This window comes from Mastigoproctus giganteus, chromosome 7, assembly GCF_048544385.1.
Source record: "Mastigoproctus giganteus isolate SK-2022 chromosome 7, ASM4854438v1, whole genome shotgun sequence".
Classification (NCBI taxonomy): domain Eukaryota; kingdom Metazoa; phylum Arthropoda; class Arachnida; order Uropygi; family Thelyphonidae; genus Mastigoproctus; species Mastigoproctus giganteus.
The window spans coordinates 154,835,028-154,848,318 of record NC_143581.1 but is presented as its reverse complement, the minus strand read 5'-3'; the positions used below and the strand labels follow the sequence as shown (position 1 = coordinate 154,848,318).

Here is a 13,291-nt window from a genome sequence, read left to right as displayed (position 1 = left end):
CGGAAAAGCTTCACCAATACTTCCCTTCTTTGCTATCATTTATGATGGCAAAGAAGGGAAGTATTGGGTTAGTAACCAAGTATCAATCAACTTGGTTAGTAACCCATTTGTTGAGTTATCACAAAATTTACTCAGTCAGCAAGCAAAACAACTGATCGTACTACATTGCAGTTGAAATTTGAACATAAAATTCAATGAAGTATCACCTGGTGTGTTTTGAATTTTAATAAGGAAAGAGTATCTGTATTTTCAGTAAAAGCATCAAACAGCCTTTGCACCTACTGTAAAACAAGAAAAAGCAACGAGATATGAAATGAAGCAAAGTGGTAACATAAAAAACAAATTAGAAACAAATAAACAAAAAAAAAAAACAAAATGAAATGAAATGAAATGAAGCAAAGCTAACATAAGAAACAAATTAGAATATGTAAAAATGTGCAAAACCAGAAGAATGCATATAAAAGAAGAAATGTGCAAGTTCAATGTTAATTTCATCAGAAGAACACTAGAAGAAAATCAAGGGCTAAAGAAAGCAAACAAAAAATGGTTACACACAAGAGCCAAATGTTTGCTTTTAAGTTTGAGGATTGCCCAACAAAAAATACTAAAATGAGAAGAAGAATTTTATTCAAATCTTTATAAGGATAAAGGACAACAACTGGATCCAACACCAGGTGCAGAAGCTGTAACAGAAATTTTGGTAGAAGTAGAAGATACTATTAAATCAATGAAAAATGGCAAAGCAGCAAGACCAGATAAAATTACTGTTGAATGTTGAAAGCTGGAGATCAGCTGGTATGTAAAGCTCTAGCCAAACTATTTTCAAAATGCCTTCTACTTAACAAAGTACCTGTAGCAAGAAAAAATGCAGAATCCATCCTACTGCACAAAAAAGTCACAAAGCAGATTTAAAAAACTACCAACGAATAAGCCTACTGCCAGTAGTTTTCTACCAAGTTTTCACAACGATACTGTCAAGAAGAATAGGCACAATACTTGATGCGGCACAACCCAAAGAACAAACAGGTTTTAAAAGTAGTACAATGGATCACATCCATACAGTGCAGCAAGTTATAGGGTAGCACAATGAATACACCCTTCTATTATTATTGTTAGCCAAATGGTGCAAGGAAGCCTGAAGCTTATGCTGCACCAGCCAAAAAAAATTCCTGAGTTACCCTGAGAGAGAGAGAGAGTTGTTGTTATTATTTGGTTTTTAGGAGCATTAGCAACTAAGGCCATATTGCTCCAGAGATATACGGTGGTCATTTCCTGACCTTTCCGCATCCTCTGTATTTGGTGGTCACAGGCTCAAACCCCCAGTCTAATCAAGAAGCGTGTGCTACGCACTGCCCACCTGGCTACGGAGGTGCCAGAGAAAGAGAGAGAGAGAGAGAGAACAAGCATCAGAAGTACAAGGGAATCACCAAGGAAGAGAAGAATGATGATATCCAGCTCAGGACCCTGGGTGTGCCAAGCCCAGCCCATACTCACTTATGTATAGCCTTCTTTGACTATGGAAAAAGCATTTGACTCAGTCACAAAACAAGCAATTGCTCTAATCAACAAAGTTGTAAACAGAGCTTACATCAATATTTTCCAATAAATATATGAAAAGGCAACTGCATCAATATGGATCAACCTGGTAAAGTTCAGATCAACATAGAAAAAGGTATTTCACAAGGAAACACAATCTACTCAAAACTATTTTCTGCTTGTTTAGAAGAAATTTTTTTCAAGCTAAACTGGGATAATGAAGGACTCAAGATAAATGGAGATTGCCTGAATCATTTACGATTTTTAGATGATATCATTCTCTTTGCCAATGATCCAGAAGAATTTCAGCAAAACAATGAAGAACTGCAGCATGAAAGCAAGAAGTTTGGTTTGAAGATGAATATCAAGAAAACACAGGTTAGGTTCAACAAATTTACCACACCAAAGAAAATCGTGGCTGATGGTTTTGAACTAAAAGAAGTGGAAAAGTACGTTTACCTTGGACAAGAAATTTCAACAGATGGAAATACTATGATGGAAATTGAATGCCACATAAAATTGGGATGGCAAACATTTGGAGGGGATAAAGCAGTAGAACTTTCACAAAAAAATGGACAAGATAGCACCAATGCAGTACATGTTGTAGAACAAAATAAATTAAAGTAAATTAAGAAATAAAATGGTAATAAAATTAAAATAAGTGTTTACAGTGTAACCTAGATGTAAGCATAATTGGTTAACATTAGCATAGGCATATGATGCAAGAAAACAAGCTTATATAGCATCAGTCAAAAAAAAAAACCTTCCCATTTCACCCATCCATTCACTCCAAATGCTTGTCTAGTTCTGCCTTGAACTTTAGTTTCGACCTCTATGACAGATGGAAGTCTGTTCCAACTATCAACCACCCACTGGCTAAAGGCATATTACTGCACATCTATTCTACAATTGTCTTTGCTCAATTTAAATTTATGTCCTCTCAAGTGAGTAATCTGAGCAAGAAGAAGAATCCCATCAGCATTGAACTTGCTCAAACCATTCAAGGCTTTATACACCTCAATTAGATCACCTCACAGGTGCCTAGTCTCCAGACACTGCAATTTGCAGAACTTAAGTCTTTCTTGGTAATAGCAACCCTTTGTTCCATTCACCAATCTCGTTGCCCTTCTCTCTACTTGTTCCAGCAGCTTTACATCCTTCCTCAAATGAGGCCTCCAGACCTGTACACAATACTCAAGGCATGGCCTGACCATTGCCTTATACAAGGGGACAGTCACCTCCTTATCCCTGCTGGCAAAATTTCTGTATATCATTGACAAGACACCACGAGCTACTCTTGCAGCTTGTCTGCAATGCTCAAAAAACTTCATATCTAACTGCACAATTACACCCAAGTCCTTTTCATTCTCTACTACCCTGAGTGTAGTACCACACAATTGGTACGTTACTCTGGCGTTACTGCTACCCATATGTAGTACTTTACATTTGTCAATGTTAAACTTCAACTGCCACCTCTCAGCCCATCTGTTCAACATTTCTCAAGGCATGGCCTGACCATTGCCTTATACAAGGGGACAGTCACTTCCTTATCCCTGATGGCAAAATTTCTGTATATCATTGACAAGACACCACGAGCTACTCTTGCAGCCTGTCTGCAATGCTCAAAAAACTTCATATCTAACTGCACAATTACCCCCAGGTCCTTTTCATTCTCTACTACCCTGAGTGTAGTACCACACAGTTGGTACGTTACTGCTACCCATATGTAGTACTTTACATTTGTCAATGTTAAACTTCAATTGCCACCTCTCAGCCCATCTGTTCAACATTTCTCGATCCTGTTGCAGTAGTATACTATTATTACTATCATTAACAACATTGCAATCTTCATATCGTCTGCAAACTTAGACATCAACCCTGATATACCTTCATAGATATCATTGATAAATACAGAAAACAACACTGGGCCCAACACCGAACCCTGGGGGACTCCACTAAGAACATTAGTCCACGAATTGCGGTGTCCATTCATTACCACTCTCTGTCTTCTCTCACTCATCCATCCTTTTATCCATTGTAGCAACTTGCCCTTAATGCCATACTGCTCCGATTTGTACTATAGTCTTCCATGTGCAAAAGTATCAAAAGCTTTTCTAACATCCAGGTATATGATATCAAAATTATTTTTTGCATCCAGTTCCTTTGTGACTACATCATCATATTCAATCAGATTTGTTAGACAAGACTTACCCTTGACAAACCCATGCTGCATCTGAACTATAACTGCAGTCTTGTGTAAATGATTCTGCAGTGCTTCTTTAACCAGTGACTCCATTATTTTTCCTGGAACAGAATTAAACTAACAAGTCTGCAATTATTTGTGTCACCCTTTGACCCCACTTTGTTAATTGGGGACTTATTTGCACATCTCCAATTTGAGGACCTACCCCAAGTCCAAAGAAGCTTTCATAATTATGGTTATAGGCAAATGACACAATTTAGAATGAAATTAGGGAGAATATGTCTATGATGTTAGTGCAAGCAAATGGTATAAGGCAAGGGAGTGAATTGAGGAGAGGAAAGAGATGAAAGTGTAGATAAAAAAGGCAAAGACAGCAAGAGATTAAGGATAGTAGGAATGTTCGTATCACCCCCTATATTACACTAATAGCTTTACAAATGAGGGAAAAAGGAGAACTAGAAAGTATAAAGATAAAAAGCTAAGAAAAAGATATTAAAGATTACTAGAGGCTAGCTGGGATCATAAAGCCCATTCTTTTAGTAAGGGCCCTGACTAAGAGAGAGTTAGTAGAAAGAAAGAGACTAATACCAGATGCTTACGATGTAAGAAGCAGAAAAAATAATGAGCCGAAACTAAAAACAGAAGTATTATGAAAAAGTAAATAGTTGCTAATATAGAGTATAAAATATACCTGGAATTTTCAAGTAATGTGTAATTAATAGTTGAGGTGGGAAAGTATCCAGTTGAATCGATTTGTATAACTGAAGCAGTAACACATTAGAAAGAATGCCCGGAACTCATAGTAATTTATAGTGAAAAGGGGACTTAAAAGAAAGCTGCAAAAAAGAGGATAGAATTAGTGACCTCTAAAGTCACTTTTGATAAAATGTGTAGAAATTGTGTATCTGTACATAATTAAATTTTAAACTGTATATTCAAATATAATAGTGAATTAGAAATTAAAACAATGAATTGGCACTAGAAATATAAAGAAAGCATGCACATCTCAAACCTGAGACAAAATGTTAAAAAATATTCAACCCCTCCTTAAGTTACTTACAACCCTTTTATTTTGCTTTTGGGGTGGGGGGGTCATAAGCAACTTAAAGGGGATGGTCACATTTTTTTTTTATTACTTAAAGAGAGAGAATCATTATTGCAGTTTTATTTTTAGTTATCTACTCTTTTAAATTTATATTTTAATGAATGCACAAAGAGAAGTGTCTTTATAATAGATTCAGTTGTCATTTGTTAATGGGTCTAAAATCATGGTGCTCTGAAGCACCAAGATTTTGGACCCCATTAACAAATTTATAAGTTTCACTCTTGCTGTTCTGGACCTTGGACCAGAAAAGAGTAACTTCTAATCTAACCTAACACAAGGCAAAAAGTGTAATTTCAGATGATTTTTGATTATCTATTTAAATAACACAGATCAATAAGAAACACATTACAATACTTACAAAAATGGCATTTTTAAAATTAAAATTTTCAGTCATCATAACCATTTTTATCATCCCAAATTTAAAATGCAGAAAAAACACATAAAGCCAATTTTCAAAAACCTGGCACTTTTTTGAAAATTTTATTTAAAATATAAATTATAATAATTTAACAGTTACTCTGAACTCCTGCAACTTCTTGTGGGTATATATAATTTACATACAACCACAAGAAGTTGCAGATAGTGTTCCCCCAGTGTGAATTTTTCTCAAACATCACATTCTAAGATTTAAGTTGTGTTTCTGTGTATGTTTGGGGGGGGGGGGAACCTACTGTTGTTGTTTTGTTGTTGTTTGGTTTTTAGGAGCATTAGCAACTAAGGCCATATTGCTGCTCTGGGGATATGCGGTGGTCATTCCCTGACCTTTCCACATCCTCTGTATTTGGTGGTCACGGGCTCGAACCCCGGTCTAATCAAGAACCGTGTGCTACGTACTGCTGCTCCTGCCCACCTGGCTATAGAGGCACCCGAACCTACTGTGATGCCAGTAGCAGAGTTTGACATCCAGAAGCACACTACTTCTGGATGATGCAGTAAAATTTCCTATGAGTACTTTTAATCAGATGAATTATTTTTAATATGAGTTTTATTAATACAATTTTTTTTCCAAAGTGAGAGATATGCAATATAATTAAATAAATTTTCTATTTTATACTTTGGGAAGACCATATAAGGTTGGAGGAGTTCTCAGGTGATAAGAAATGTAATAGTGTTAACATTGCTTTGCCATTTGGAACACTGCAAATTTTTTTCTGCAGTACTTTATGATCTGATGATCTGCCAAAAAATAAATGCTGGATTTTTTGAGGTTTTACTGTAATATGTATAAGCATATACATTTTTTTGGTGGATTTCTGAGGTTCTATTGTGTATGTTAGTAGGTTTATCACTATGCATAAAGTAGACGCTTCTAAAATACCTGTATAAGTTTAAGCATAAATACTGATGCAGCATCATTGTGAAGAAATAACACAGAATAAATCTGCAACATGAAAGCTTACAGTTGAACTGTCTACTTTTCTCCTCCAAAATCCTTGGAAGCACAAAATTAAAAAGATTGATTGCTCTAATTTTATTTAAGAATTGGATCTAAACAAATTAATTCCACAGTAATTTGGACTGAAAGTGTAAATAAAGTTTCATATATTTGATAAATGCAATTATCATTTCAGATTAAATTAATTAAATATAGCCTCATACAGTTCTATAACTTTTTTTTAGGCTACCTTTAAAGGATGGATAGATATCATGAATAGTGCAATAGATACAAAATCAGTAAGTATATTTCAATAATATAATTTCTTTTTTCAGTTAACCTTGAGTTTTACTGTATATGTCTACCAGTTTTATCACCAAACATAAATATATGTCTAGCAGTGTTATCCCTATGTATACGGTAGACTCTTCTAAAGTACTTTAGAAGAGTCTACTATGGATAGACTTCTAAAATGCCTGTAGAGGTATGTACATTAAGAAAAAATAAAACAATAATGCTCAAATTTTTATATAGTGACACATGAAAATACATTACCACATAACAAGTAGCAGCATATGAAAGAATATTTTAATATTTTCAAAAGACTTTTTAATCTTATTATATTTTTCATATAAGTATCAATGAAATCTGTGAGAGAATAAAACGTGAATTGGAGAAAAAGTTTGTAAAAGTCTTGTGCATCAATGTACATTAACATTGCATAGAAACTTCACAATCATAGATTCCCTCGTGAAGACAGGTTCTGTGGATAAAAACAGATCAAACTGGGGAATGCTAATGACATTTCTTAGTTGAAGTAGTGAGCATGCTAAGCTTGGACAATTTGGGTAGTAATATATAGGATACTGATGTAGCAAGCATTTGGGTATGCTGAGCTGTACTTGTGGAATTGACTGGTACAGTATGAATTGAATCCTACTGAGGCACTACCAATTCTTTTCATGCCTGCTTTGTAGGCTTATGTTCAAAGGTTTTCATGAGAATTCTCTTTACTGCTTACCTAAAGAAAGGATGGTATCAGCATGAATGGCATCACTGCATATCATAAATGAGGTGTAACCTGCAAATGACTTTTCATTTGTGTGACCTCTAGAGAAATATCATGCCATCAAGGAAGTAGCCATATAAATCGGTTGTGGTGATTTTTTTGCGCTTTGAAATGAAGAAGCATTCATATCTTGGAGCTGCAGTAAGCCTGTATTTTGAAAATTTAATAGATTTATTCATCTAATATGAAGAGCTTGGAATTTTAAGGGCACAAAAGGTGATATTGTTGTACATGTTGGCACTAATGATATTAAGATTAGGAGATCAGTGGAATTACTTTTTTAACAAGTACAGGTCGCTGTTGAAAATAAGCCGTGAATTAGGGTTGAAACTGAAAGTGTCTGCAATTCTGCCCAGACACGATAGGAGTGAGTATATGATGACAGCCTTGTTAATCAATTCAGCCCGGAAAAGACTGCGCAAAGCTCAAGGGGTAGAATTTTTTTCAGCTTGGTCTGTACTTGTTAACAGGAGAGACTGCTTCCACAGGGATGGGATACACTTAAACAGAAAGGGTGAAAGAATATTTGCTGATGTATCGAGGCAGTGTTAGGTGGGTCGGACAACTGCCAGCTTGGGGGGGATACAAGAACTAATAGATTAACAGTAGCCACTAGCAGAGATGAAAGTGATTCTTGCACTGCTTCTATTGGAATGAGCAGCAGCCTGGAAATTATTCAACAACCTATTCTTAGCTACCCTAACACAAGGAACAAGTGCATGTATAGATGCATATACACCAATGCTAGGAGTTCGGTAAATAAATTTGATGAATTTGAGGTGTTGCTCAAAACATCAAAGGCAGATATTGTTGGGATATCAGAAATGTCACACAGATATAAGGAATGCAGAACTGGAATTTGGGGAGTACAATGTGTACAGAAAGGATAGACAGGATAGGAAGAGAGGAGGGGTTATACTATTAGTTAAGAAACACATAAAATCCAAGGAAGTGCAGCCAGTTGACATCACTGGACAGTGCAGTGTCGAGTCAGTTTGGTGTGACATAAGCATTGGGAGATCAAAATTGAGAGTAGGAGTGTGTTTTAGGCCTAATGACTCTGATGAGTATAATAAGAAACTGTACAGGGAAATAGAGTGGGTCAGTAAATCCGAGAATCTCATAATGGGGGTTTTTAATTTCCCGTATATTGACTGGAATTTGTGGGTTGGTTACTCACACACTAGCAAGGCTTTTGTGGAATTATTGGATGATTGTTTTCTACATCAGCATGTATGGGAGGCAACTAGAGGGAGTAATACTCTTGATCTAATTATCAGTAGTGATTCTGCAGATAAAGGAACCACTAGGTGGCAATGATCACAGTGTGCTGAAGTGGGATTTACTGAAGGAGGTAACTACCATCAGGAATAAAGGGAAGGGTTTTTGCTTTCGTAAAGGTGACTACAGTGGTCTGAGACAGTATTTAAATTCTATACAGTGGGACCAAATGATGATGTTACCAACAGCAAATTCAAGATACAAACATTCGAAGAATTAATCGTGGAAGCTACTAGGCTTTACATACCAACTAGGAAATATTGTTCAAGGTTTAGGCCAAAAATGGTTGTTAGATGAACTAATGAGACATATGGCAGAGAAGAAAAATGCATGGGATGCATATAAATTAATGGGTGACATGGAAGCCTATGATAAATATAAGCTGGTCTGTAATGAAGTCACAAAGGAGATTAGGCAGGCAAAGGCAGATTATGAGAAATCTTTGGAAAAGGATGCAAAGAAAAACAACAAAGAGTTCTTTACCTACGTAAACTCTAGAAGGAAAGGGATGAATAAGATTGGTACACTGGATATTGATGGTTCAACTGTTGATGATCCTGCTCAGGTGGCTAACAAACTAAATGAGTATTTTGCATCTGCATTCATCCATGAGGAGTTATTCAGGGAGGGGAATGCTAGAGGTGAGTTCAACTCTGGCAGTAAGCTAGATGATTTTGTAATAACTGAGAGGAAAGTGGAGGAGAAAATGTTGAAGATAAACATGAAAAAGGAGGCACCCGAGATGGATGGGATCTATCCAGTTATATTAAAAGAGGCAGCAAAGGAAGTAAGCAAACCCTTAGTCATAATTGTGAGAGCTTCTTTGGACTCAGGGGAGGTACCCATTGACTGGAGATGTGTAAATGTGACCCCAATTCACAATGGAGGATCAAAGGACGACACAAGTAATTGTAGACCTGTTAGTTTAACTTCTGTTCCAGGAAAATTAATGGAGGCACTGGTTAAAGAAGCATTACAGGATCATCTAGACAAGACTTGAGTTATAGCTTGGATACAGCATGGTTTTGTTAAGGAAAAGTCTTGCCTGACCAATTTTATTGGATACTATGATGTGGTCACAAAGGAACTGGATGCAGGGAATAACTTTGATATCATATATTTGGATCTTAGAAAAGCTTTTGATACTATTGCACATGGAAGACTGCTCCACAAATTGGAGCAGTGTGGCATTGAAGGCAAATTGCTGCTATGGATATAGGGATGGTTGAGTGGGAGAAGACAGAGAGTGGTAATCAATGGGCACTGCTCATCGTGGACTAATGTTATTAGTGGAGTCCCTCAGGGTTCAGTGTTGGGTCCATTGTTGTTTTCTGTATTTATAAATGATATTGATGATGGTATATCAAGCTTAATGTCCAAGTTTACAGACGATACAAAGGTTGGCAGGGTTGTTAAGGACACTACTGATAGTATGCTGCTGCAACAGGATCTGGAAAGGATGAGTAAATGGGCTGAGAGGTGGGAAATGAAGTTTAACATTGACAAATGGGAAACAGCAACCCCAGAGCAACGTATCAACTCTGTGGTACTACACTGACAGTGGTAGAGAATGAAAGGGACTTGGGGGTGGTTGTGCAGGCAGATATGAAGTTCTCTGAGCAGTGCAGACGGGCTGCAAGAGTAGCTCATGGAGTATTGTCAATGATATACAGGAATTTTTCCAGCAGGGATAAGGAAGTGATTATTCCCTTGTATAAGGCAATGGTCAGGCCACACCTAGAGTACTGTATACAGGTCTGGAGGCCTCATTTCAAGAAGGATGTAGAGCTGCTGGAGCGAGTACAGAGAAGGGCAACAAGATTAGTGAATGGAACAAAGGGGTGCTCTTACGAAGAAAGGCTTAAGTTTTGCAAATTACAGTGTCTGGAGACTAGGCACCAGCGAGGTGATCTGATAGAGGTGTATAAAGCCTTGAATGGTTTGAGCATGCTCAATGCTGATGGGATTCTTCCTCTTGCTCAGAATAATCACTTGAGAGGTCATAAATTTAAGTTGATGAAAGATAGTTGTAGGATAGATGTGCAGAAATTTGCCTTTAGCCAGCAGGTAGTTGGTTGGTGGAACAGACTTCCATCTTTTGTTGTGGAAGTTGATAGCCTAAATAAATTTAAGGCTGAGCTGGACAGGTATTTGGAATGAAAAGAGGGGTGAAATGGGAGTGGTTTTTTTTTTTTTTTTTGGCTGATACTGCTTGCTTTCTTGCATTATGTGCTTCTACTAATGCTAATATTAATGTGATTCTGGATTGTCAATTAATTTTTTTTATATCATCTGCTAAAAAAAGTGCACTCCATAGTGAATGGGAGATTATTATCAAAGTCTCTCTCTCTCTCTCTCTCTCTCTTTTTACTTGGTGTGAGAATTCCATTTGACATCCCCACCTGGTACTGGGCACTATCTTTGCTCAGCTACTTTGCATTTGGTGATTCAGAAGAATATGTTTCTGCCAATTGATTTTGTATACAGCCATGTAATTTATTACATGGCTGTATAAAAAACTTTTTTTCGCTTGTGACACTCGGCGGTGCTACAATGTGATTTAGCCCTGTCTATTAGTGTTCTAATCACACTGTTCTTGTGATGGTTGGCCTGAGCTGAATTATAGTGTGAATACTGACCTTTACACATAGGTTTTCTGTAAACCCTAGTCTTTAAACACAGGCCTTCTCTGTAGACCAACACATCCAAGAACGGTAAAACCCCTCCTTCTTCCACTTCCGAGGTAAATATCTGATATTATTCTGCTTGTTTTCTTCAGGATCTTGCAATAAGGAATTTTTCTGATTGCTAGAAAGAATGGACCTGTCATGATGAACCTATGTTCATGCAAGTTTTCAACAGCCAAGCTTGGGATATTTTATTGCATACAATGGCATTCTTGTTTTGTGATCTTGTAGATCCATTTACACTAGATTTATCAGTTTTATTTCTCACTTAAAGTGATTGTATTTGCTTCTTGAAATAGGCCTCTGGGGTTGGGCATATTCATAATATAAATTTTTAGTAGTTTACACCAACCTTGCATTGAAATAATAAAACGAAAAACAAAATTAATAGTTTAATAACTGGTATTATTAATTTACAATAAATTACTATTTACAATAAGTATATAAAAAGAAAAGAAAAAGAATACCATAAAATACACTAAAATATACAGAATATAAAGTGCTAAAATCTGAAGCTTTCGAAGGCTCTGCCTTCTTTCTCAACAGTATGTTTTATTTTTGCAGTGCAATCTTAAATACCTGCAGGCTCACAGCACATGTCACGTGATTCAATAACACGTGCATTGTTCTCCTGCATAACGGAACTGGAAGTGGCTCGGGAGCGCATTAGGTGAAATCATTCATCCCCTCTAAAAATCACTGTCTCAAAGAGGGGATGAATCCACATACCCCTATCTCTATTAATGTTCTTCCCAATGGAACTAATCTGCAAGCTCTCGAGCCACTTGCGGTCCCAAAACCTATGCGCGCGGTCGATGATAGTAGCTTCGTCTGGGTAGATTTGATGTTGCTTCTCCCAATAATGCTCCGCCATGGCTAATTTCACATAATCTGCATTCCTTATCGCCTTTGTGTGCTCCCCCAGACGATCCTTTAAATGCCGTTTAGTTTTCCCCATATAACATTCCCCACAATCCGGGCACTTAATGCAATCAACGACCTCACTTATACTTTCTTTTGGAATGGGATCTTTCACTTGTGACAACACTGTATGCAACTTATGTCCTGGAAGCTGCACACAGCGTGTCTGATGATCCCGTAATACATGGACTATTCACTCGGTTAGACTCAGATAATAGGGAATGTATGCGGTGGCTATTGGCGTAAATGCCGCACCTCTCCTTTGATATACTTATTTATGATCCTCTGTGGGTAGCCACACCTCAGGAGATCCACCGTGACATGCTCAAACTCTTTCTTTCTGTCCTCGGAGGTGCTACAATGTGATTTAGCCCTGTCTATTAGTGTTCTAATCACACTGTTCTTGTGATGGTTGGCCTGAGCTGAATTATAGTATGAATACTGACCTTTACACATAGGCTTTCTGTAAACCCTAGTCTTTAAACATGGGCCTTCTCTGTAGACCAACACATCCAAGAATAGTAAAACCCCTCCTTCTTCCATCTCCGAGGTAAACTGTATAAATGGGGAGAAGCCATTAAGAAAATTCAAAACCTCATCTTCACTCCCTTTTCGAATAATTGAGAATGTATCATCTACATATCTTTTCCATGGATGCATAGGGAGAACCATATCACTAAATATTCTAGTCTCGAGCTCCTCCATCACCAAATTAGCAATAATCGCACTAATGGGGGAGCCCATTGCTGCCCCGTGAACCTGCTTATACATAATGTTACAAAACGCCATAGTGGTGTTTGATAAACATAATTCTATACCTTTACAAATGTCCTCCACGTCTAGTTGGGTCCTACTACTTAAGGTGACATCTTTCTGTAAAGCCATGTGTGCGCAATGTACCCCATGGTTAATTGGAATAAATGTAAACAGAGATGTCGTGTCAAAAGATATCATGGTTTCATTTTCTTCTATAGATTGTTCTCTTATAAAATGTACAAAATCCTTGCTGTCCCTAACACTAAACTCAGAGAGCCCCGCTATCAGTGCCAACAATTTGGCCAAGAAACCAGATAATGCATATGTGGGACTGCCTATAAACGAAACAATGGGTCTG

The 13,291-nt window shown here is 37.1% G+C and overlaps 1 protein-coding gene across 1 annotated transcript in view; it reads left to right on the top strand.

Moving 5' to 3' along the window:
• Window positions 1–13,291, top strand: part of LOC150083272 (sodium channel protein para-like) — a 1,345,866-nt gene that overhangs the window by 1,229,871 nt on the left and 102,704 nt on the right. The window contains exons 28-29 of the mRNA XM_090377950.1: window positions 6,465–6,518; window positions 8,192–8,200. Coding sequence (XP_090234076.1) covers window positions 6,465–6,518; window positions 8,192–8,200 — 63 coding nt within the window. The remainder of the gene's footprint in view (window positions 1–6,464; window positions 6,519–8,191; window positions 8,201–13,291) is intronic.